General features: G+C 40.6%; 1 protein-coding gene across 1 annotated transcript in view; it reads left to right on the forward strand.

Moving 5' to 3' along the window:
• Window positions 1–26,098, forward strand: part of PDSS1 (prenyl (decaprenyl) diphosphate synthase, subunit 1) — an 82,105-nt gene that overhangs the window by 30,669 nt on the left and 25,338 nt on the right. Inside the window, 5 exon segments of the mRNA XM_006871671.1 lie at window positions 7,161–7,302; window positions 12,147–12,258; window positions 12,348–12,457; window positions 24,674–24,754; window positions 24,887–25,000. Of these exon segments, the coding sequence (XP_006871733.1) occupies window positions 7,161–7,302; window positions 12,147–12,258; window positions 12,348–12,457; window positions 24,674–24,754; window positions 24,887–25,000 (559 nt within the window).

The following is a 26,098-nucleotide window of genomic DNA, read 5'->3' on the forward strand; positions in this document are numbered from 1 at the left end:
AGTTTTCAAAACCAAATATTTGATTACCTACTGCCATCCAGTTGGTTTTCTACTCATAGCAACCCTATAGGCATTCCGAGACTGTCTTTATGGGAGTAGACATCATTCTCCTGTGGAAAGACTGATGGTAGGTTTGACTCACTGACCTTGTAGCCAACACCTCACCCATGGCACCACCAGGGCTCCATAAATATTTGGTGGTGGTGGTTGTTAAGTACGGTCAAGTTGATTCTGACATAGTGACCCTGTATAGGGTTTCCAAAGAGTAGCTGGTGAGTTTCAGCCACCAGTCCTGTGGTTCAAAGGACTTTGCAGTCTGGTACATTAGCCCACAGCATGGTGGTTGAATGTCATCGAGTGTATTCTGACTCATAATGATTCTCTATAGGGTTTACGAGGAGGGGCATATGGTTAGAAGTCCAGTGCTTATCCTGCAGTGCCACACCAGGACTCCACAAATATTTGATTGTTGTTAAGTGCCTTCTAGCCGGTTCTCACTCATAGAACAGGGTTTCTAAGGAGTGAATGGTGGGTGTGAACTGCCAGTCTTTCATTTGGCAGTCCCATGCTTATCCTGCAGCTCCATAGCAGGACTCCAACACTAAAATGGAGCCTCCAAATTATACGTCTCAGTTGTCACATCTGATATAGGTCGGAGATCTAGATGTGACAAATCTTCTATTCAGAGGAGGTAATTTTCAAGGTTCTCATCAAGAAAAAGGAATTGCAAAAGCTTACCCTAAGGAGGCTGTTACATTGTTGATTGTTGTTAAGTGCTGTTGAGTTGGTTCTGACCCATAGCAGCCTTGTGTAGGGTTTCTGAGAACTGGCTGATGAGCTTGAATTGCCGACCTTGCAGTTCAAATGACTTTGCACTGTGGTGCATTAACCCACAGCACCACACCAGGACTCCTACACCGGTGATGGCTTATTTGAATGACTCCCAGTGTCAAGGCGTACATGTTCCACATTATTGAGTTAGTGCTCCTGCTGCTGTTTATGGGATAGGCAAGAAGGTTGGTGCGAAAAAAAAAAAAAAAACAACAACTTTTGTTCTTAACTTAGGTGATGGCACTTGTGATGTGTTCGTACTTGCTAATGGAAAGTCTGCAGTAAGAACTACCCACCAAATGATGAGTCATTTCATTGTTGAGTTCAAGCTCACGTATAAGGAGAGCACCAGTGAGAGAAAGAAGGCTGTTTGTCTCTTCTGTTGTTAAGTGTCGTCGAGTCGGTTCCGACCCATAGCGACACTGTAGAGCTTGTGAATGTGCTCTGCATTCTCTTCCACCAACACTCATGCAGTATGAGGCTGGTTCTCTGGTGGAAGAACTGCCTTTTGTACTTGTTACCTGTGCCTAATCTGAAATAACTGAATGTTATTTCAACCTGTAAAAGCTACCTCTTAATTAGCCAAAAAGGGTCTTTGCAGGCGTGATTCAGTTAATTTAAGGGTCTTGAGATGGCAAGATTGTCCTGGATTATCCAAGAAGTGCAGTTACACGTGTTGGTGATAAAAGGAGACTTTGCATGCCCAGTGGAGAAGGCGATGTGAAGCTAGAGCAGAGAGATTTGTTGGCTTTGATGATTTTTGTCTCGAGGCCACAAACTAAGGAATGCCTGCAGCCATCAAAAACTGGAAGAGATAAGAAGCAGATTTCTCTTTGAGCCTGGCTCTGCCAACACCTTGACTGCATCTTAATACTGATTTCTCATGCTGGGCCTCCAGAATTGTGAAGTATATGTTTTGTTGTTTTAAGTCACCAAGTTGGTGGAGACTTGTGCCAGCACTCACAAGAAACTAATGTAAAGCCCATCATTACATCATATTACATCAGAGTGCCGGGAGTATGCTTTGGGGGACTTCTCCCTCCCTCTGGAAATGTCTCTTCTGCATCCATCACTGACAAAGCAGAACAGAATGAAAATCAGGACACATTGTAACATCTTAGTGTTTGAAGAGCCAAAATATATAGCAAATTGATTCAATGGCACTTTAAAAAAAAAAAAAAAAAGGAGGGCCTGTAAAGCTACGTCAATTGGCATACTGAAAACTTCATTATGTGTAGTTTTATCAGTACTGGTTAACAATTGCCAAATGCAGTTCACATGCTGAAAAGTAAGTGTGTGTGTGTGTGTGTGTGTGTGTGTGTGTGTATATATATATAGAGAGAGAGAGAGAGAGAGACAGAGAGAAATGTTATTTGAGTTTTTAATGGGGAGAAACTGTTGAATAGCAGAGATGTCAGCTTGAGGACTAAGGTGCGCCTGACCCAAGCCATGGTATTTTCAATAACCTCATATGGATGCGAAAGCTGGACAGTGAATAAGGAAGATCATAGAAGAATTGATGCCTTTCAGTTGTGGTGTTGGAGGAGAATACTAAAAGTGCCATGGACTGCCAAAAGAACCAATAGATCTGTTTTGGAAGAAGTGCAGCCATAGTGCTCCTTAGAGGCCAGGATAGCTAAGCTTCGTCTCTCATACTTTGGACATATTGTCCGGAGGGAACAGTCACTGGAGAAGGATGTCATGCTGGGTAAGATGGAGGGTCAGAGACAAAGAGGAAGACCCCCAATGAGATGGATCAGCCAGGTGGCATCATTGATGGCGTCAAGTGTGGCAGCGGTAGGGAGGTTGGTCCAGGATCGGACATTGTTTTGTTCTGCTGTGCATGGGGTCACTATGAGTCGGTTCTGACTCGATGGCACCTGACGACAACAACAACATCTTCAGTATAAGGAACTTTGGTAGTGTAGTGGTTGCAAGGTGGGCTGCTAACCTCAAGTTCAGCTTGAGGTGTTTGCAGGAGAAAGATGAGTCTTTCTGCTCCTGTAAAGATTTACAGCCTCAGAAACCTATGTAGGGTTGCTATGAGTCAGAACTAACTCCACAGCACACCACCACCACCACCGATCTTCAGTATAGACCACTGATAAAGCATGGCTTTATCCTTTGAAATCTGTAATTGTATGGAGATTGAATAGGAAGATAGATGGCCCTCGACTGTGCTACTAAGAACAGGTTAATCCTTCTGCTCTTGGGATGTGAAGAGCATGTGCTTTGTCATAAGACACTGGACTCTTGTTCCACTTGGCCATAGTTTGTAGGTAGAGACTAATTAGAGACTAATTCAGTATGCCTGGAATAGGACCTCCATCTGTATTTTAGAGTACCTTAGTTGATTATGATACCGTACACAAGGGATATATTTTAAGAAATACTGCAAAAGCTTGCCGGAGTTCTAACATGAAAAATGAAACACCTGTTTTCAGAGCTTTCAGTAGAAACAAACAGAAGCTCATTTCGAAGCAGTAATAAAGCCTTATGTATACTACTTGGCAAGGACCTCTGGTAGCATAGTGGTTACGAATTGGGCTGCGAACCTTAAGGTCAGCGGTTCAAAACTACCAGCCGTTCCGCGGGAGAAAGATGAGGCTTTCTACTCCCATAAAGATTTACACCCTCGGAAACCCTGTATAGGGTCGCTATGGGTTGGAACCAACTCGACGGCACTTAACAACAACATACTACTTGGTGTCCTGGTGTGGCGCTGTGGGCTAATGCATCAGACTGCAAAGTCAGTTTGAACTGCAAGGTCGGTGGTTCAAGCTCACCAGCTGTTCCTTGGAAACCCTATACAGGGTTGCTATGGGTCAAAATCAACTCGACAGCAGTTAACAACAACATACTACTTGACAGCAAATCTGTACAACATTTTCAATATAGTTAGGAAGAGAAGCTTCTCTTTGTCTCTGTTGTTGAAGTTAAGCCACATTTCCTACTTCTCATTTGGACAAAACCAAGGCAATCCAAGGACACAGTAGGATTATCATTTTAGAGACAATTTCCCACATAGGGGCCTTACTTGTAGTTTGATTAATACTTCACCTATGTATTAGAATGAATAGGAAAATTAACATACTTTAAATCAGAAGTAAACTGAGTGAAGGGATGTAGGTTCCATTAGCTTTTACATATGTTTGAACTTCTTCATTGTGAAAATGTTTTTTAAAATCTAATAAGAAAAGCCAAACAGGTCTCGTGAGGACGAGCTGAACCATAGCTTGCTCTTCCAGGTGTGACACACAGATGACATAGACAACTTTCAAGACTAAGCCTCTTGCCGCTGTCTTGCCTGTCTGACCTTCCTTAACACCTATTCCAGAAGGTGGGAACAGGTGGCAGCTGTTTCCTAATATGAAGTAGAAATGATGACCATGTCTCAGTTTGGCACTTTGAAGGTAAATACAGTGCTAGCTAGGCTGCTAACCACAAGGTCAGCAGTTCAAATTTACGAGAAAGATGAGGCTTTCTGCTCCGGTAAATCCTATACAGGGTTGCTATGAGTGGGAACTGACTTGGTGGCACACACCACCACCACCCCCTCTAAGTGTTGATTATCTGTCCCACCAGTATGCTGGGGATAATTCAGCAGTGGCAGTATTTTTTCAATAAAAGTGGGGGGGGAAAGATTAAAGCATCTAAAATACAATGTTTTTTTTTTTATTAGGACCTATGTCATGTCACAGTGCCAAATGATCATCTAAGCAAGAATCATGATTACCCCAATCAATCATTTAGCCATGAAAAAAGCATTTTTACATCAGATTACGTCAGAGTGCCGGGATGTATATAACATTTGTATGTAATAAACTTCACATATACAAATGTCCTATTCATTTGTAGCACTCCAGTGTCAGTGAGCACTGCTATGTTCTGTACCATCCCAGCAGGAAACTCTGTCTGCTCACATAGTGTGTGATAATGGAAGTGTTGTGTAATCAATAAATGCATGAGAAAGCCTAGAAGCCTTAGTGGTTATCTTTAGGTAAGTTCTGCTACTAGCTAGTTGTTGTTGGTGCTAAGAGCTGTCACGTAGGAGGACTATTTGATAATGCTGAAATTCACTTGACAAAATATTCTTTTAAATAGCCTTTATATTAAAAGAAAAGCAAAAAGAAATAGCTGTAATAGTATGCATCTTTTTCTGTGCAATTCTCTGAAAAATGTCTAAGATCCCAGCATCCTAATATAAGGGCCTGTGAGGGATTCAGAGGAAGCCGTCTGAACCTTCATTTGCTTGGTTATTAAAGTAAATTTAAAGGATGGCTGGGCCCTGTCTTCCATTACCATACTTCCCTCCACCTTGGATGAACGTATTGAGGTCTGGAGGTACTAAGAATGGATATAGTTGTGAAATATTAATAAATAATGAACAGCACTTTACAATTGATTTCCATGCTAAAAGCAGTTGGCAGATTCTGAGATGTAGGTGAAAAGTCAGCAAGGCATCTTGCTCTAAAATTGTATTTAAAGCAAAATCCAAAGATATTCTCAATCTGATTCCATGTTTGTAGTTAAATTCCAGCAGCTTTTCTGTGGTTGGACTTCCATTTTTTCCACACTGTTCTACTGTTTCTGAAGAATCACAGTGAACACTGTCTTTTGCAGATAAAGGAACAATTATACTCCAATATCCCTCTCATTTTCCTTCCCTCTAATGTATAACTTGATATTTTAAAAGTAAGTACTTTATGAAGTGAAACATTTGGTGGTGGTGGTGGTGGAGTGCTGTCGAATCAGTTCAGACTCGTAGCAACTCTGTACAGGAGCAAAAAAGCCCCATGTTTCTCCCGCTGAATCCCCCAAATGTACTGTTATTTCCCAAATTTGACCGTCTTGAAATTTAGTTTCAAAAATGCCCATTGATGATAATTAAAATGACAGTTTTTTAAAAAATGTTATATAAGGAGCACTTCCTTCTAACAGTATTATGTTCTTGAGCGTGTTTGTCGTATGTTATTGTTATTAAGTGCTATCGAGTCTGTCCTGACTTACAGCAACTTGGTATCGGGTTTCCAAGAAATGACCTTATAGTTAGCAGTCCAGTGTTTTTCCTGCAGTGCCACACCAAGACTCCATCTTGGAAATAATCTAAATTTCTAATGCTAAACTTACAATTTTGAGAAATTTTTTTATAATTCTGGCTTGGTTATTGAGGTCTTCGCACTAAACCTTTAATTGATAATGGTATTAAATACTTTGAACATAGTGATACTTAGATTTGTATGTGTGTTTTGGTTTGGTCTGTTTGATTTTTAGTAGCTGTGGCATCTTGTATGGGATTTTTGTTGTTGTTTTTTTAATATTTATTGTGATAAAATAACAAAATTTGTAATTTTAACCCATTTTTAAATGTACAGGTCAGTGAATGGCATTAGTTACATTCATAGTGTTGTGCAGTCATACAACTATTTTCAAAGCTTTTTCATGACTTCAAACAGATTCTGTATCCATAAACGAATAACCTCACATTTCCCCTCCTCCAAGTCTTTCATCACCTCTAATCTGTTCTGTCTCTCTGAATTTGCCTTTTCTAAATATTTCATAGGAGCCCGGGTGGTACTGAAAAGGTCGGTGGTTGGAACCCACCAGCCACTCATTGGGAGACAGACGTAGCGGTCTGCTTCTACAAAGATTGTTGTGGTGGTTGTTAAGGGCCTTTGAGTTGGTTCAGGCTTACAGCCACCCTTTATATGGTTTCCGAGAAGTGGCTGGTGGGTTTGAACATCCTTGGAAACCCTGTGGTGTGGGGCAGCTCTACTCTAGCCTATCGAGTCACTGTGAGGCAGAATTGACTGATGACAGTGGGTTGTGTTTGGTTTGGGTTTAAATATTTCATATAAGTGAAATCATAACATTTGTCCACAGTTGGTTTTTAAATAATTTTTTTTTAATTGTTTTTTACCCGTCCTCCCCTTTCCATCTAAAATTTCATTGTAGCCTACTTATAAACTTAATCAACCAAGTGGACTACCATAGAATATAAAGGTGAATCTTTAAGTAGCCCGATGCTCAGACTTCTGAGCTATTTATGCCTTTTTTATTAAGCTATTTATACCTTTTTTATTGTCAGTTGCACAATTCTGGCTAATAAGGTGTCCATAAAACATGATTTTGGCAGGATATGTCATGCATTTTTAAGATGTTCTCCAAATGAAAGAAATGGCTCTATAGGGAAGCCAAATATTGTGTACAGTTTCTCTTAGAGAAATAAAATTCTTTGTCCTAGATCCGAAGTCCAGTTTTCACAAGATGATTGCTGAGGAGGTTATAGGCGGCGTCTCTGTTAAAAAGCCTTGCTTTCTGTTAACTAGAGATGTGCAAGCAAGCCAGCGCTCCATAGCCTTAATTGCAGAAATGATCCACACTGCTAGTCTGGTTCATGATGATGTTATTGACGATGCAAGCTCTCGAAGAGGAAAGCACACAGTTAATAAGATCTGGGGGGAAAAAAAGGTATGGCTTTTATTTTTTATTTAATGTTTCGTACAAAAGCATGTGTTCTTTGGATTGCATTTATTTTTCAGGTTTGTTTCATTACAAGTAAAGTATGCTTGCTCACATGGGGTCTTCCAATTCTTTTTAAAAACATTACTTTGTCGGTACATATGAGATATTTGATCGATAACAGAAAATGCCGTAGAAAAATAAGCGAAAAATAAGCAAAAAATAAGTTTCTGGTTATTCACAGTCGTATATAAGATTCTTTTTGAGTATAAGGAAAATAATTTTTCATAGGTATCCAAAAAGCTTGTTTCCTGAGCAATTGTGTACTTTACGAAAGGCTCTAAAAGTTTATGGGGGAAAAGGAATGAGAAGATAATGGCATTTTTCCACAAACTGTTTGAAGCCACCTCATACTTAGGGCTCACGTTACCTCAGATTCAGGCTAATTCTTTAAATATCATTGACTACCAAATGCTAGAGTGTCAAGGCAAGGAAATATTCAGAAACTTTTAAAACTCCCAGCGGTATACTGTTCTCCCATGAAGAGAATTCTACCTTTTGAAATAGAGGTTCTGACTCACTCATATGCGAGGGGGGTTTCAAAAACTTCATGGAACGATTACATTCTTTTCATTTCATTTTTCTATGAACTTTTTTGACGCCTCCTTGGATATATATTTTAAGTAAAGAGGGGTATGTGAAATGAAGACTTTGAGGGTATTTACAGCATGGTTACAAGTCTGGGAGTCAACAGAAGAACTAGATGGTGCCTGGCTACCACTACCAACTGCTTTGAAAAGGATCGCATTAGAAGGTCCTGGAGAGAGTGGGAGAAGAATGTGGAACAAAATGCAAAAGCCAAAAGCAGGCCGGGTGCACTGCTCTGACAGACTGGGGAACCCCCGACACTCTGGCCCTTAGACACCTGCATGCTTGGAACTGAACTCATCCCTGTATGGTGGTGGTTATGTGCCATGGAGTTAGTTCCAACTCACAGTGACCCTGCATGGGGTTTCCAAGGTTGTAAATCTTTATGGGAGCAGAAAGCCTCATCTTTCTCCCATGGAACAGCTGGTAGTTTCGAACTGCTGACCTTGAGGCTAGCCGCCCAACTGAGTAACCACTGCTACCAGAGCTCCTTAGACAGGTCTATAAGGGGAACACTAACAACTAGGGAAAAGTGCATGTTCTCAAATAATTCATCATTTGAGGTCAGGGGGTGCAGGATATGCCCAAGGACAATGTTCAAAAGGCAGGAAGGGTTAGAAAAGGAAAGGGAATAAAGATTACAGCCCAGCAAACCCTATGGAGCAGGAAATGAAAAAAGAATGAAAGTCCAGTAGTAACAGAATTGAAAGTGTACACACTATTTTGGAGTTGTCTCTACCCCACTATACAGGTAGGTACCTCTGTTAGCTGTCCTGCCCAGATAAAGAACAAACAAAAAGGTTATGTGAAAAGTCTTCCCTCTCCTCAGCTTGCCTTCCCCCTAGGTTTTAATTCCTCTTACCAAATGCAAAATATATGATATCTTCACTTGTTGGTTTTGCTCTAGTGTCAATAACTTTGCTGTGTAATCCAGTCCTACAACTTCATCTTAAGGCTTTTATTTCAAAGTTTTGATGAAAAGGCCTTGTATTCTATCATGCCACCTGTTTTCCACTATTAAAGACTGCCTGCCAATCCCCTCCCCTTTTCTGCCTCTGAATTAAAACTAATGTTAAATAAACAAGCAATCAGACCTGTTGCCATTGAGTCTGTTCTGACTTACAGCAACCCGATATTGCCGACTAAGAACTGCTCCATCTGGTTTTTAAGACTGTAAATCTTTACAGAACCAGACTACCATATTTCTCTCCCTCAGAGTACCCTGTGGGTTCGAGCTTTCTGTTACCTACTGTTGTTAAGTGCTGTTGAGTTGATCCCGACTCAACTCTGTATAGCGTTTTTGAAGAGCAGCGGGTGAATTTGAACCTGCAACCTTGAGGCTCAAACTGGCCTTGCAGTCCAGTGCTTATCTTAATCCATTCACACAGTCTCATCTCCATGATCCCTGTTATCACTGACTTGGGTTTCCCAGCCCTCCCTTTTAAGTATAAAATGAATTTACAAATGTAAAATTTATATAAGGATATAGCCCTGGTGGGTGTGGTGCTGCAGGTTAATGCACTGGACATCAAACTCGGGTTTGAATTTGCAAGGTTGGTGGTTCAAACTCACCAGCCGCTTCTTGAAAACCCTATACACAGTTGCTATTGCTATGAGTCGGCACTTAACATATACCATTATCATCCTTTTATAATCTCATTATATATCACATAAATGTTAAGTGCCATTGAGTCAGTTCCAACTCATACTGAGTCTGTATAGGGTTTCCAAGAAGTGATTGGTAGGTTTGAATCCTACAGTGCCACACCAGCACTCCATGGTAAACATACTGACCATTATTTTTAGGCATTAGAGAACTGTCAGAACAAAAACTTAAATTGTGGTTATGCTGACATTTTAACTCTAGCATTTATGACTATAATAGTAGACTGATCCTTTTGCATGTTTAAATATGCAAATTAATATAACTGTATAGAGGGTTTCATTAAGAATGTAATTCAATGATTTATAATTTGTAATTAGTTAATATGATGTGGACATCTCACAATCTAAAGAAGATTAGATTCTGCGTATAACTGATGGGAATACGTAAAATGGGGCTACAACGTGCCCAGTGAAGGAGAGCTTCCTGCGAAGCCTCTGCATTACATAAGACCGTAGGTGGAATCCTGAACCACATCCAGAATCTTCTGAGGTGGGAAACTTGCACTTGAAGAACAAGCAGACCAGCCTGGAGCGGCTAGAAGAACAGAAGGTATTTCATAAAAGAAAGACCGACAGGAAAAATATAAAACAATATAGGCAGTCTGACTGATTACTACAATAACAAGCAAGTTGCTTGCCCAGGAGACATCAAGGCAAGTGGTCGTGTCCCCTCAGAACAAACCCCCTTCCAAGACTAAGACTCAGTGGGAATACACGCTCTGATTGATGACCATGTTCATCACCGATAAGGGGAAATGAGGGAAAAACAGCGATGAAGCTGTGAGCTAAACCCTACAATGTTCAATAGACTTCCTGTGAACCTGGTTGGCCAGCAGTGTAGCAAGACCTGGGGACTCTTGGACACAGAGTCAGTGACATAACCACAGAGGACTAGAGTGGAAAGTGAAGCATCCAGCTGATAAGAGAGGGCATATGCACAAGAACACTCACACTTGCAGATAATAGCCACTTGACCTGGCTTCAATGACTGGATGATAAGAGCTCAACTAGAAGAAGAAAGAGGAAAAGAAGTAATCTAATACAATTTGATGAACTTGACCTACACCTATGGATGCAGTAGCTCAAAAGAGAGAACAAATCTTTACAGTGAGGATGATCATTCCCACCCCCTCCATACACAGAGTAGGCAGGGATGGGTAACTTGGACATTGGCTACCCAAAATGGCGGGGGGGGGGGGGGTGCTACAAAGGCAAGAAGTGACTGGCTTATAAGCTTTCAAGAGGGAACCTAGATCCAGAGGGCTTGGAGGAAGGTAGAATCTCCACTGAGTGGTATCCAATCTGTCTGGGTAGGGCTGATGAAAGGAGATGTGGATAGGTTTCTTGTGGTACAATACTGAATAGTTTATATCAGGACTGATTGTGAGGGTTGGAGATATAAAGGTAGACATTTTGTAGCAAAAGGAGGGGAGTGATTGACTTTGCAGTCTAGAAGCGGAGGCCTCTGGAACCATCAAGGGAGAAGAGCGGAGAGCGGGACCCTCTGGAACCATCAAGGGAGAAGAGCGGAGAGCGGGACCCTACCCAGAGAAGCAGTGATGCCAGAGATGGAGGCAGAGACAATGATGTGGAGAGGTGGAGTGGCTGGGGACTTTAGACCCAGAAAGGGAGAAGGGGCTGTGTGCTGGCAACCGGGGAGCAGGCTTGCCAGTGTACCCTTGGATTGGTTGATGATGCATGGAGGGAATTGTAACCATGGCAATGAATGTAAAGCTAATGTTTTCCATGTAAACTATCACATAATTCACAATAAAACATTTTTAAAAAAGATTGGAAAAATATTTTCAAGAATATGGATAGAGTGTGTAAGAATGAGAGGTGGTGTAATACAGTGCAGAAAAACTGAACTTGGAGCACTATTCCATGGTTTAGTTTTCACTGAGGAAAAATCCCATATTATGCCTTGTGCCAGGTTGTGCTGTAAGTGTCTGCTGAAATGACTCCCAGCCTGTGTCCTCCGGAATTTAGTAAATAGGAAAACAAACAAGGAAATCACTGATTGGAATGAAAAGTGCAGTGTACACAGAAGTGTGCAAGGGTGTTGTGTTCACACAGAACACAGGGGATCAGATTAGACTTCCTAGAGGCACCATGTGAGCTAATTATGCAACTGATCCGCTAAATGAAAAAGGGGCAGCACGTTCTGGACAGCAGAAACCATGTGTGAAAGGCCCAACAATGTGGAAGAGCAAACTCGTTCTGCGTTAGCAACTAAATTGAAGGCAGCCGTGTTTTGATATGGACTGGGGGGTGGGGTAAACTACTTTCCCTCTTTGGACATATGTTTCTTCAATTGTGAGTTTGGAAGCTACACAAAGTAATCTCTGAGATCCCTTCCAGCTCAAAAGTTGTTTCTAATCTGATACTAATTATCAAGTCATTCTGCTGAGGGAGAAGGAAAGAAAAGTGCTTAAATCCAAAATAGCCCCTCCCATTCTTTTTCTTCTGATAAGTCGACTTCATTGTTGGCTCTATTACTCTGACACTTTCATGTGAAAGTTTTTTGTCATCTTTTCTAGGCTGTTCTTGCTGGAGATTTAATTCTTTCTGCAGCTTCTATGGCTTTGGCACGTATTGGAAATACAACAGTTATATCTATTTTAACTCAAGTTATTGAAGATTTGGTGCGTGGTAAGTAGATTTAACTTTCTTTTTTATTTGATCTTTGTGCTTAGTTAGGCAACAAAACTTCATCTCATAACCCCTGTCCTTCTTTACAGGTGAGTTTCTTCAGTTAGGGTCCAAAGAAAATGAGAACGAACGATTTGCGCACTACCTTGAGAAGACCTTCAAGAAGACTGCGAGTCTGATAGCCCACAGTTGTAAAGCAGTATGTACGTCCTGTCTTCTCAAGTTAACAAGCCCTCATTGCTCTTTCCCAGGAGCAAATGCTCCTATAAAATATTCAGTGCAGTGCCTTAAACTAGTAGTACCCAATGAGAAACGCATTAACCTCCCCAAACAATGGGAAACTTCCCTTTTTGCCTGTCTTCTTTTAGAATGAAAACACTTACTTTTAAACTTTTCCTCCAAGAATTGATTCATACTAAGCTTACAATATACTCCCCAGTCTAATTTCCAAACTGTGTAACATTTTGAACACCTTAAGTAATTTGAGTGTTGTCAAATACACGCTATTTCTGAGGGGTTTTTTTACCTTTTAAAGTTAAGAAGTTTCGTGGTCTTAAATATGATACGTTTCTCAGTGAAAATCTGGAGCAGGACCTGCCCCTTCCACCTCCACACACATGCATTATGCCCTGAGGTGAGAGTAGAGTAAAGCAGTCATCTGGCAAATCTTTGATGTGTGGAGTGGGCAGGAGTCAGTAATGAAGCACATGTTGGGAAACTGGGCAAACTGGAATAAATGAAGACACACACAAGGGCCTAAGGTGAAGCATATGGCAGAGGGAGGAGCTGTAGATAATTATATACCAAATACCAAAACTCTTCATCTCAGCTGAATTGCTACTGCTGCCTTCCTTCTTGTAAAGCACTGATTGAGAACCAGAAGTAAAACATGTTGTTTTGTGCAGTCTAAGAAATCCTCATTTGTGAGATTCACCATTATTTAATGTACAAGTAAAAAGAAGGTAGAAAACTTAAAAAATGATAAATGAAAAATTAGATCAAGGACATTTAAAACACTTTTGGCACATATTAGAGATACAAGTTAGAAGTGATAGTCATTTCCATACTAACAAATTAGGAAATCCCTTGTCCAATCAGGAATACCATAAATAATTGGTTTTTCTTTTTAAATAAATAGTCTTCTTGGGTTACTAATTTACCCAGGAAGGGCACCTGATGGTACAGTGGGTCAAGCGCTTCACTGCTAACCAAAACATCGACAGTTTGAACCCACTAGCCATTCTTTGGAAGATAGATGTGGCTGTCAGTCAGCCTCTGTAAGGGTTACAGCCTTGAAAACTCATTGAAACAGTTCTGCTCTGTCCTATGGGTGTCTGTAGTCAGAGTCAGCTCGACAGCAGTGGGCGTGGGCTTTATTGGTGTAATCTACCCGTGAGAAAGTGTCTATTATTAGATTGTACTTGAATTGTATGTACTTTCTTATGAGTAGTAGATTTCCCTAAGACTTTTATATGAAATGTAAATGAACCATTTTTCTTCAGAATTTAAATTGTCAATCATAACTCTTTCCCTCCCTATACAGGTGTCAAAAAAATCCAGGGTAAATCAAGCAGTATTGCTACTAGGGTTTCAGTTCATACATGTAGGCATTTATTCTGAATAAGACATATTTAAGCATGTCTGTGATCAGTGGATAGCTGCAGACAAGAAAAAAAAAACCAGTTCAACCAAAACTGTTGAACTGTAGCTTCTGAGGGGATCTATCTGCTGGACCACTTAAATTCAGAGTAGAGATGTCAGCGCAGAAGGTTAAATAACTGTGATTTTGGAGTTATCAATGGAGTCCGCTTGATAGATTTTTCGTAAAGACACAGGATGATCATGGACACTTATTATGAAGTTTCCAAAAATGAAAAACTGCGCTGGTGAGAAAAAGACCAGAAAATTTGCACTGAGGATTTTTTTTCCATCATGAAAGGCACTTGCTCCGTTTCTAGGGTAAGCAAGAGCTATAAGAATTTCATTGGGAAACCTTTCCTTCTTCACCCCACCACCCTGACCTTGTTCCCTCAGACTTTATTCCCTAAACTCAAAGAATATTTCCAAAGAACATAATTTTTGACATGGTGTTAATCAAAGAGCATAGAGTTCGCTGGGGAAGGATTAGCAAAATGCAAACACCGTGTCAGAAGTGTGTAGACCTAGATGGAGGAGATGTTGACAACTGATATTTTTCTTAAATGAAGGTTTCTCTGATTTTGTAGCAATGCTTTTTCATTTTCCCTCCTATAAGTGTATCATTGTGAGTCAGAAAAGTATGACGGCAATATTTTCTTCCTAAAAAGACTCAGTTGAAACCCTAAGGAATGTGAATTACGTAGGTTATGCTTGTCGCAGCTGCAGCCAATTTTATCTTCTTATTGAATGGACTCTATATTTATTTCTAAGACATAAGTGCTTTTTTTAAAAAAAAAAAAGTTGAAAATATAATACACTGAAATTCTAAATACAATAATGAACTCTTTTAAGTGGGTGCCATAGAATCTGCTACTTTAATTCTTCATTGATTATCATACATTGTAATTGGGAAAAACTCCACAAAGATCAAAATAATCCAGTCTCATCAAGTAGAGTAGTGTATTAATTGAAGACTGCCAGTTAGAAGCACTAACTGGTAGCAGGATTATTGAATTTGGAAACACTGAGTCTTATACACAGTGCACATCCCACAGTTCCATAGGTCCAATAGAGTAGAATTGCATTGGAACCACAGTAACTAATGTATTCTGTGTTAGAAATGAGTTGTTCTACTGGAAGGATTCAAAATGAATTTAAGTCATCAAGGAAATGCTTAATTGTGGTCTTAAATACTAAAGTCAGAGACATATTCTTTTGTAAAGAGCACCTCCTGCTTCAAAGATTTGCAGGTAAACAAACAAAAAAAAAGAGCATGTATATAAGGTGCTCTGGTAGCGTAGTGGTTACGAATGGGGCTGCGAACCTCAGGGTCAGCAGTTCGAAACTACCAGCTGTTCCAAGGCACAAAGATAAGGCTTTCTGCTCCCATAAGGATTTACAGCCTCAGAAACCCTGTATAGGGTTGGTGTGGGTTGGAACCGACTCCACGGCACATAACAACACAAAAACAACATACTAAACAGGGTTCAACCTTTATTAAAGATGAAATGTTTATATTGTCCACTAGGAGGCATGCTGACATTGTCCCAGAGCTACCTGATTTCACATAGGTGATTTATTCATAAACTCCAGGGCAGTTACATTAATAAGCATAATGATAGCATGAGATCTCAGAATAAGTGTCTATATTTATAAACTTTTCGGAGTAGAAATACTCCCGAGGTATTACATATTTGAAATTGCTACTTTTATTTACTCTTGATATTTAAAATGCAAAGGCATGTAGGCTACAAAAGAAAGCACACAAAACAAACTAGAGATGCTAAGAAGATGATAAAGAAATTAAACTTAAGAACTAATGGAATTCTAAGATGTTAGTGGAAATTTAGTCACTCATAGATTTCGTTCTATTGTTTCTGGTAATAGTATAAATTGCTCATTTTAATTCTTATTAAAAGTTACCCTTTTTTGACACTCCCTGCTCCCCACCCTCATAAAGTTCAGTAAATATCTAGATAGCAAAGCATGTACCATTTCCACAGCCTTCACGTGTATATATAGTTCAGCGACATTAAAGGTGTTTGTTGTGTTTTCCAACAATCACCATTCCTGATTTTTTTCCATTACCCTTAACAAGAAGTTCAGTGTCCCTTAAGTGTTTATATCCATTGTAGTTTTCAGTAGGTAGTGGTGGTAGTTATGTGCCATGGAGTCGGAACCGACTCATAGCAACCCTGGACAGGGTTTCCGAGGCTGTAAATCTTTACGGGAGCAGAAAGCCTCAATCTTTCTTCAGCGGAACAGCTGGTAGTTTCAAACTGCTGACTTTAAGATTCACAGCCCGATTCATAACCACTACATTTACTGTTAAAATCTCAAAACAGTTGCCAAGAGGGATTATTTTATGACACTGGTTGGTATTAAGATAGATTTACTTTTATTATCAAAAGTGTTGGTTATATACATAATCCTGCTGAATACATGCTGTACCTTACCAATGAGGGCTGTGTCTTGTTCCCCAGAAAATATGGGGAAATGATGCAAGGGGTCAGGTGGCTTGTCCAGAGTTATTCCTCCAGACAGTGGCTGTTCTGGAGCTTCACCCCGGAACCGTGTGGGGGGATCCTGCAGTCATAGGTTTTGTTTTTGTAGTCATAGGTTTTTGCCTTGATGGTTTCTCTGTTTCTCTTTCCTTGGCTGCATGTGTTTTGCCTGTCTGTCTTCCTGTTAATTTATTCTCAGAGCTACATAGTACCATCTCTTCTTACCACATTAAGAGCACAGAATGTTCCTTTGTGGGTCTGGTTAGCAGAGCACTCCTTTTTCCTTTTGCTGCTGTCACAGCACTTTAATCTGCAGACACTAGTCAGATTTTTCCAGTTGTCCTATGATTATGTGCAATAGCAAAAGAAAAAAAAATGTCCAGAATCATCCAGTACAGAAGCTCATGTTGGCATTTATCATGAATCATTAGTCTCTTAATCTGCAACAATTCTTTGGTCTTTGTCTTCTATTTCCTTGAGATATATGTTGTTGTTATTAGATGCCATCGAGTCGGTACCAACTCATAGTGACCCTGTGTACAACAGAATGAAACACTGCCCGGTCCTGGGCCAACCTCACAATTGTTGCCATGCTTGAACCCATTGATGCTGCCACTTGGCCAATCCATTTCACCGGGGGTCTTCCTCTTTCTCTGACCCTCCACCTTACCAAATATGATATCCTTCTCTAGTGACTGGTCCCTCCTGACAATATGTCTGAAGTATGAAAGACGAAGTTAGGCCATCCTGGCCTCCAAGGAGCACTCTGGCTCCACTTCTTCCAACACAGATCTGTTGGTTCTTTTGGCAGCCCATGGCACTTTCAATATTCTCCAACACCATAACTCAAAAGCATCAATTCTTCTACGGACTTCCTTATTCACTGTCCAGCTTTCATATGTATATGAGGTTATTGAAAATACAATAGCTTGGTCCTAAGTCCGCACCTTGGATCTCAAGCTGATTGATATCTTTGCTTTTCAACACTTTAAAAAGGTCTTGTGCAGCAGATTTGCCTAATGCAGTACATCCTTTGATTTCTTGACTACTGCTTCCATAAGTGTTGATAGTTGATCCAAGAAGAATGAAGTCCTTGACAACTTCAGTCTCTGTTCCATTGATAAGAATATTGTTTATTGGTCCAGTGGTGAGGATTTTTGTTTTCTTTACATTGAGATGCAATCCATACTGAAGGCTGTGCTCTTTAATCTTCACCAGTAAATATTTTAAATCTTACTCACTTTCAGCAAGCAAGGTTGTATCGTCTGCATATCACAGTTTGTTAATGAGTCTTCCTCAAATCCTGATGCCACGTTTTTCTTCATAGAACCCAGCTTTTCAGATGATTTGCTCAGCATACAGGTTGAATAAGTATGGTGAAAGAATACAACCCTGTCACACACCTTTCTTAATTTTAAACCATTCAGTGTTCCCATGTTCTGTTCAAACAACTGCTTCTTGGTCCAGGTACAGATTCCTCATGAGCACAATTAAGTATTCAAGAATACTCATACTTCTCAGTGTTGTCCATAGCTTGTCATGATCCACACATTTGAAAGCCTTTGCATAGTCAATAAAGCACAGGTAAACATCTTTCTGATAGTCTCTGCTTTCAGCCAAATCCATCGGACATCAGCAATGATATCCCTCATCCCATGGCCTCTTCTGAATCCAGCTTGAACCTCTGGAAGTTCCCTGCCAATGTATGCTTGCAGCCGTTTCTGTATGTAAAATTTCACTCGCATGGAATATCAAAAATATTGCCCGATGATTTCCATTGGGTCACCATGGGTGACCCTGCTGGTATTTAAAATACCCATGACATAGCCTCCAGAATCACAGCAACTCACAGCACACCACAGTACAACAAACTGACAGGTGAGTGGTAGTTGAGATATATATGCTCTGGTAGTCTCGTGGTTACGAATCGGGCTGCTAATCTCAAGGTCGGCAGTTCAAAACTACCAGAAGTTCTGCAGGAGAAAGATGAGGCTTTCTGCTCCCATAAAGATTTACAGCCTCAGAAACCCTGTGCAGGGTCGCTATTGGTCGGAACCGACTCAACGGCACTCAACAACAACTACAAAATATATATACATAAATATATCAAGGGGTCACAGGCTAGTTCTGTTGTTGAATCTCTCAAGTCGGGTTTTTCTCAAGATTAGATTCCGGTTATGAATTTTAGCGAGAACAGAAGTGATGTCTCCACAATTCAGAATGCGAGGATGCACCGTGTCTCTCTATCTCCTTACTGGTAATGATCACTTCAGTCGCTTGAAGCTGTTGCCTGCCAGATTTCGCCACTTTTGGAAATACCTATTTTGGGATGAGGTATTTTGGGATAATGTAAATACCCTGTTTCATACTCTGGTTTTATCACCCATTTATTCTTTCCTGAGCCAGTTATTACTATGGTTGCCAAGTGTCAATTTTTTTCAAATTCTATCATTCCTGTGCATCATTCTTCTACAATAAATAGAAGACATCCTTATCTTTAAAGACTTTGGGATTCTTATTCAGAGGATTATAATCTTTTGTGTGTTTTACTATTTAGGAGAAACCCTAGGAATGTGATAAGTGGAATATGTGGGCCACAGTTGCAGGAGCCCCTTGAGCTGGCTTCTGTAACCTTTTGACATATCTATGCCTTTCTTTCAGCATTTCCTTGCTTTCTAGCATGAGATAATCTCAGGCTCATTTTGTCCTTCCCGTCCCTGGAATTCACTGTTTCTCCAAAGAACTTTGGTTTCTTTTAGTGGTTTGTAAAAACCAAAATCAGGTACTTGTTGTCATTGTTTCTGGGACACCCCCTCCCCCGAGGAGACAGAGCTATTGTATATTTACAATATATGCATGCATATATGTCTGTCTGACTGTTGTAAGTGCCGTTGAATTGGTTCCCACTCATAGTGACCCAATGTAGGGTTTCTGAGAAGCAACTGTTGAGTTTGAACCAAAGACATTGTGGTTTGCAGTCCACTGCTGATCCTACAGTGCCACACTATTAGCTGTATTATTGGTGGCTCCAAATCCAATTTAGCACCATAGGATTCAGGTTTTATACCAGCATTCTGTCTTTTTCCCTTCCTCAACAGTGAGAAACCTGAACTCCCATTCTCCACAATATGTTTATTTGCTGAAATCCAGAATACACATTGGTTTTTAAACAACATTACCGGCAAGTCAATTCGGACTTATATAGCAACCTTATAATAACAGCAGAACTGCTCCATACAATTTCCAAGGTGGTTCTGCTGGTAGGTCCAAACTTCTAGTAACCTTTCAGTTAGCAATTGAGTGCTTAGCCACTGCACCATCAGGGCCCCTTTTACAATACTTTGTAGGGTTTCCGAGGCTGCAGATCTTTGTTGTTAAGTGCTGTTGAGTTGGTTCCGACTCATAGTGAGCCAGTACAGGGTTTCTGAGGAGTGGCTGGTGAGCTTAAACTGCTGATCTTGTGGTTCAAACAGACTTTGCAATCCCCATCGCATTAACCCACAGTGCCACACTACAACTCCGTATATCTTTAGGGGAACACAAAGCCTCATCTTTCTCTTGCGGAGCAGCTGGTAGATTCAAACTGCTGACCTTACAGATAGTAACACAGCTTTGATAATCTGCTGTGCTACCACGGTGTAGAAAACACATAGGAGTATCCAAAAACAAACCTTTTTAAATGCTTGCTTGCTTATAGTTCCTTTTGTCTGTAGCCAAAGTATAGTAAAAGTACAGGGTTCAAAAGTTACCTGTCTGCCTTTACAGTGTGGTTATGTTATTACTTGAAGTGTAGTGAGGTTCATTTTTATTCCTCATTATGCTTCAAGTAATCTTCGGGCCTCCTTTGCCATCTTACTGATTGTGTTTTCTGGTTTTAGAGTTTTGTGGGTTGTGTATTTTTTCTCCCCACCTTCTTTGTTAGAATAAAATTAGTATACTGTTTTTGGTTTGGGTTTTGGTTTTATACCTTGCTTTCTTAACAAAAGAAACTATCACTGGATTTCGGTTTGTAGAACATTCCCCATTTTTAAAACAGCTGCGTTGTATCCCCTAGTATGAAAGTGCCGTGGTTTATTCAACATTTATACAGAGATGTGTAGGTTTCTAATGTTTTACAGTTATAAACAGTACTACTGTGACTGATCTTGTGCAAATGTATTTATGTACTCATTAGAGATACAGTTTCAGGGTAAATTTGAAAGATATTTGCGTATATGGCTTCCTTAGACACTGCCACTTATTATTCTGATATGCATTTCCTTCAGAGTGTTTCCACACAGACTTGTCAATCCTCACTAATCTGTAGTTGAGAAATGGTGCTGCAGTGGGCTTCTAGTTTTTGTGTCTCTCATGAATGAGGCTAAACATATTTTTATATCCTGAGGGCCATTTTTATAGCTTCATTTTAGTGAGTTGTTTGTTGTCTTTTGCCCATTTTTCAATCTGGTAGTTGGTCTTTTTTCCCTTCGGTTTTAAGAGTTCTTTATATAGTGTTAGTTCTTTAGCTATGATATTATGTTGCATATATTTTCTCCAGATTTTTCAGTTGTTGTTTTTTTTTAACAACAACCTCTTTTGTAATAATAATAAATAGTAATAATCTTTTTAATGAGGCTTTCTGCTCCTGTAAAGATTTACAGCCTCAGAAACCCACCCTATACAGGGCCACTATGAATCGGAACCGACTCCATGACACATAGTCACCACCACCACAATATATGTATGCACACACATACCTAAATATCCATGTTGGCAGTTAATGTGCCATGGAGTCGGTTCCATCTCATAGCGCTGCTTATAGGGTTTCCAAGGCTGTAAATCTTTACAGGAGCAGAAAGCCTCATCTTTCTTCTACAGAACAACTGGTAGATTCGAACTGCTGACCTTGCGGTTAGCAGCCTAACTTGTAACCCATGTGCTATCAGAGGTCCTTGTATATATCCATATATACACACATATTGTTATCCTGGTATGGCACTGTGGGCTAATGCGCTGGACTGCAAGGTTCCTTTGAACCGCAAGGTCAGCGATTCAAACTCATCAGCTGCTCCTTAGAAACCCTATACAGGGTTACTATGAATTGGTACCAACTCGACACCACTTAACAACAACCATACAGACATACCAGAATAGTTCTTAATGCTTGGTGACACAAATATTTGAAAAATATCAAGTGCTTTGCCACTTCTGTCAATGAAAATAGTAGTTCCTATCCAAAAAGAGATTTAACTAGACAATGTGATAAAAAGTGTGGACATTCCCCAGAAAGATACATAATGCCCAACATGGCTTGGCTCTGGCATCTGGTTCAAACAAAACAGACAATTTCTACTCTCTTTTACAAGTCAGTCTGTTCTCCACCCACTTCTAGAAAGGATGTGAGCAGTCCTCTGATGCCAAGAACACGCAGGGTTCATTTGCAGTTGGTGCACCTCCTTTCCGTTTCTCCTGTTGTATTGCGTTGATTTTCGTAGTTGTGATAGTTTCTCTGTGTCCTTGCCAGAGATGCTACCAGCCCTTGCCTGGGCTTGGGGAGCAGGCTCTTCTAGGGTGGTTTTTGCACTGCAGTAGTTGAAATCTGTATGTGAAAGCAGAAGCTACCCACTGTTAGGTAGCTCATTTCAGTGTGAGCATACAGCACGTGGAAAAAGTGGATGACCAGCTTTCTAACTATTTGTGCATATTACCTGACCTCTCTCAGCTTCCATTCTGTTGCCATTAGAAGCAGTATAGCAAAAGTGATTGAGAGAGCAGTCTATAGAGCCAAAATAACTGTGTAACAACTGGTATTATCTGTCTCAGTGCCTACTTTATAGGAGAGGTAATATGGGACACACCTCAGAACAGTACCTGGCACATACTAAGTACTAAATTGTTTAGTTGTTATTGTCATCATCTACCAAAATAAATATTGATGGGATGTTGTAATGTTGGGAGTCCTGGTGAACACTGTAGGCTAGGCATTTGGCTATTAATCACAAAGTCACCAGTTCAAACCCACCAGCCGCTCCTCAGGAGAATGATGAGGCTGCCTGCCCCATATGAATTGGGATTGACGTAGTGGTTACAAATCAGCCTGCTAACCTCAGGGTCAGCAGTTTGAACTTACCAGCTGTTCCACGGAAAAAAGATGAGGCTGCCTGGTCCCATATGAATTGGGATTGATGTAGTGGTTATAAATCGTCTTGCTAACCTCAGGGTCAGCAGTTTGAATTTACCAGCTGTACCACGGGAGAAGGATGAGGCTTTCTGCTCCCATAAGGATTTACAGTCTCAGAAACCCTATACAGGGTCGCTATGGGTCGGAACCAACTCCACGGCACGTTACCACCAACCACAGTGGCAATGGGTTTGGTTATGGGTGGATTGTAATGTTTAGCTAAAATAATGTAAAGTGTTAATCACGTGTACTACCATTTTAATTTTAATTTCCATTCATTAAAATTAGACACAGATTGTATAGATATTTAATCTTTTGCTTCTCAGAAAGAAAGTTTCTATTTCTGTGTGGCTTTGTATTTAGGAAACAGCATTAATCTGAGTTCAAAGAAGGGCTTCAATTATCAGTTATTTTTGGTTGTGAAAGGAATATTCTATTCTGATAGAATATTCTGATTTCTGATAGGCTGCTCTAATCTTGTCACACTTGCAGTTTTTTAGCCAACTGATGGATGTCTTGCCTTCTTTCAAAGTTTCTAAATTGTCCCCCATGTGGTCCTGCAGACATTTTAGTTTCATTGAAGAAGTGGCCCTTGCCACAGCCCTATGGGTCAGTGCCTGCTAATGCTAAGGTCTTTGCTATTGAAAGTAGTTCTGAGTGATTTTTCAGTCAAGAAAGTGGCCACTTGACCTTTTACAGTGTGTGTATATTTATCCTGGACTTGTGGTCAAACACTTCACACTCAGACTTCATTAAGTCATCAAGAGAAGTCTCCTAGCTGAAGATGTGAAGTGACCTGGCTTTATTGGAAGAGGCAATGGACACTGCCTCCCATGAATGACTAGGAGGAGGATGACTACTGCCGATAGCAGACACACGGAGTTCTAACTGGATACTAGCACTAGGCAGGGACCTTACATGTACCATCCTATTTAGTCTCACAACAACACCTGCAAGGTAAAGGGCTCTCTGTTGTTGTTAAGTGTCGTTGAGTTGGTTCTGACCCACAGCAATCCTGTATAGGGTTTCCGAAGAGCAGCTGGTGAACTTGAACCACTGACTGCAATCCAGCACATGATTATGCCACACCAGGACTCTTGATCCCTTTGTTTTTATAGATGAAGAAACTGAAGCATGGAGACTGAAACAAGCCATGGCCGTGTGTTTTAAGGCATGCTCCAACTCTAGGGGGCTAACTTCAGAGCCTGCACCCTAACCATCCTACCGTATTGACTGCCTGAGTAAAGAGCCACCAAAGTGGAATTGAGGGTCGGGGAACAGGATTCTTTATCATCGATCTGTTACTGAACGGAGACAGTGGAGAGCTCCATCTGGCTTCCTCATCCTCCTTCCCTTTGGTTGTAACACAGTCTTTGTTTTCTGGAAATGTCACTGGACCTGCTTAGCATGCCGAGCAGAGCACTGGAAAGTGCAGTCAAGTGGAGTTTTTTGTTTTATTTTTTTGTTGTTTAAAAAAAGCTTTAGAAGCCCTATTTCTCTAAAAACATGGATCCTTCTGATAATAAAAAAACAATGTAAGTCTCTTCAGCATGACTTTTAAGGCTATTACATACCAAAAAATCACTGGATTTCAGAAACATAAAACTCACCAAAAATTCTTAGAGCTCCAGTGAAAGAAATGTATGTATGGCAACAACATGTATATGATTCGAGTGTATTTGAAATCTAAAATGAGGATAGACAAATCAATTTTTGTTAAGTACTGTCAAGTCGGTTCCAACTCAGATTATTAAAGTCAACAATCGGGCCCAGTCTGCTGAGTGCTGGAAATCAGTATTTTCACATATTAGGGTCTGTTTCTTTTGCCTGTCAGAGTCGCTCTTTTCTTAGCATATTACCTGCAGAACTGGTCTAGTTGTAGTTCAGTTTTTCCTAAGTAGTGGTAAAAACAATGTTGAGAATGAATTTGTTTTCCATTGGAAATGATATGTTTGCTCTTCTGGTAGCAGTTTCCCTGATTAGACATCATCCAGCCCCTCCCTCTCTCTTACTTAAGAGGTTGGATTACTACTGTGGGGATCTTTCTGCCCAGATCTTCTTTACGATTTTGTTTCTGCCTGTCTGATGCTTATATCCAAATTCTGTGTTTCAGGTCTCTGTCTTAGGATGTCCTGACCCAGTGGTGCATGAGATTGCCTATCAATATGGAAAAAATGTGGGAATAGCTTTTCAGGTTCGTATAAGAATGTTGACAAGTCCGTACAATCAACATGGCCCCCAAGACTAAAATCCTCAGGACTAGGAGAGAGTGGAGGCAATAACATTGGTGCTTTTTACATTCTTTTTTTTTTTTTTCATTTGCTAGCTAATAGATGATGTGTTGGACTTCACCTCATGTTCTCACCAGATGGGCAAACCAACATCAGCGGATCTGAAGCTTGGGTTAGCCACTGGCCCTGTACTATTTGCTTGTCAGCAGGTAGGTTTCGCCGACTTCCTTTAACACTGTGCTCCATGGAGTCCTGGTGTGACACTGTAGGATAAGCAGTGGAACACAAAGTCAATTTGAACCACAAGGTCAGCGGTTCAAGCACTTCAACTGTTCCTTAGAGACTCTGTACAGGGTCACTATGAGTCGAAGCCAACTCAATGGCAGTTACCAACAACAACGTGGGCCCTACAGAACCAGCCTCCCAGACATAGCTTGATGGGAAGCTGAAAGCAGTTAGAAACCACAGACATAGGTTTGATCCTGGCTCTATGACCAAGATGTTGGAGAAGGTCACTTCACCTCTTATTTGTAAAGGATTCACTGAGGCAATATACCTGTATTTGTGTGCTTTTAAAGTAGCATCTATTTCCATATGCTTTTGACACTGGCATGGTGAGTGATTACCAAATGTTGAGTAAACCCAGGGGCCTTTGGGTGTGCCTCAGAGCACCTTTAAAAAAAAATCACATCAGGGGCTTTAGAGTATCAGAGGTTCTGGAGGCCTTCCGCATGCCTGAGCTGTGTCCCCTCCGAATGGCAGGAAGTCAGTGGGGTGCACCACTAGCATCACAGTTGCATCTCTCTCCAGGTCCATCTTCTCCCTAGTGTGGATTAGGAAGCGTCAAATAGACTGCACTGACTTACAGAGCAATCATTTTCACACTTGGCTCTGGGCCACGGCCACATTGTTCTTGGCTACGCCAAATGTCAATTGAAATACATGGACATTGGCTGCCACTTTATCTTTTTAATTGATTTTCATCTTCTTCTTCTCGTTATTAAGTGTCGTTGAGTTGATTCCAACTCATAGCGACCCTGTATAGGGTTTCCAAGGAGCAGCTGGTAAGTCTGAACCACTGACCTTGTGATTTAAACTGACCTTGCAGTTCAGTGCATTATCCTGCAGTACCACACCATTTAATTCACTATTTAGCAAAGCTATAAAGATGTTCTTCATCATGCCATAACATTCAAAACTAGCTCTTTGTTCCTATCTCAGAATTCATAAACAGGTCATGTCTTCATAGAGCTTTTATAAATCAGTGATGCCATTTTCCCATCCTAGAAAGCAGGACCTTGCTGTGG

The sequence above is a fragment of the Chrysochloris asiatica genome, unplaced genomic scaffold (genome assembly GCF_000296735.1).
Source record: "Chrysochloris asiatica unplaced genomic scaffold, ChrAsi1.0 scaffold00172, whole genome shotgun sequence".
Taxonomy (NCBI): Eukaryota; Metazoa; Chordata; class Mammalia; order Afrosoricida; family Chrysochloridae; genus Chrysochloris; species Chrysochloris asiatica.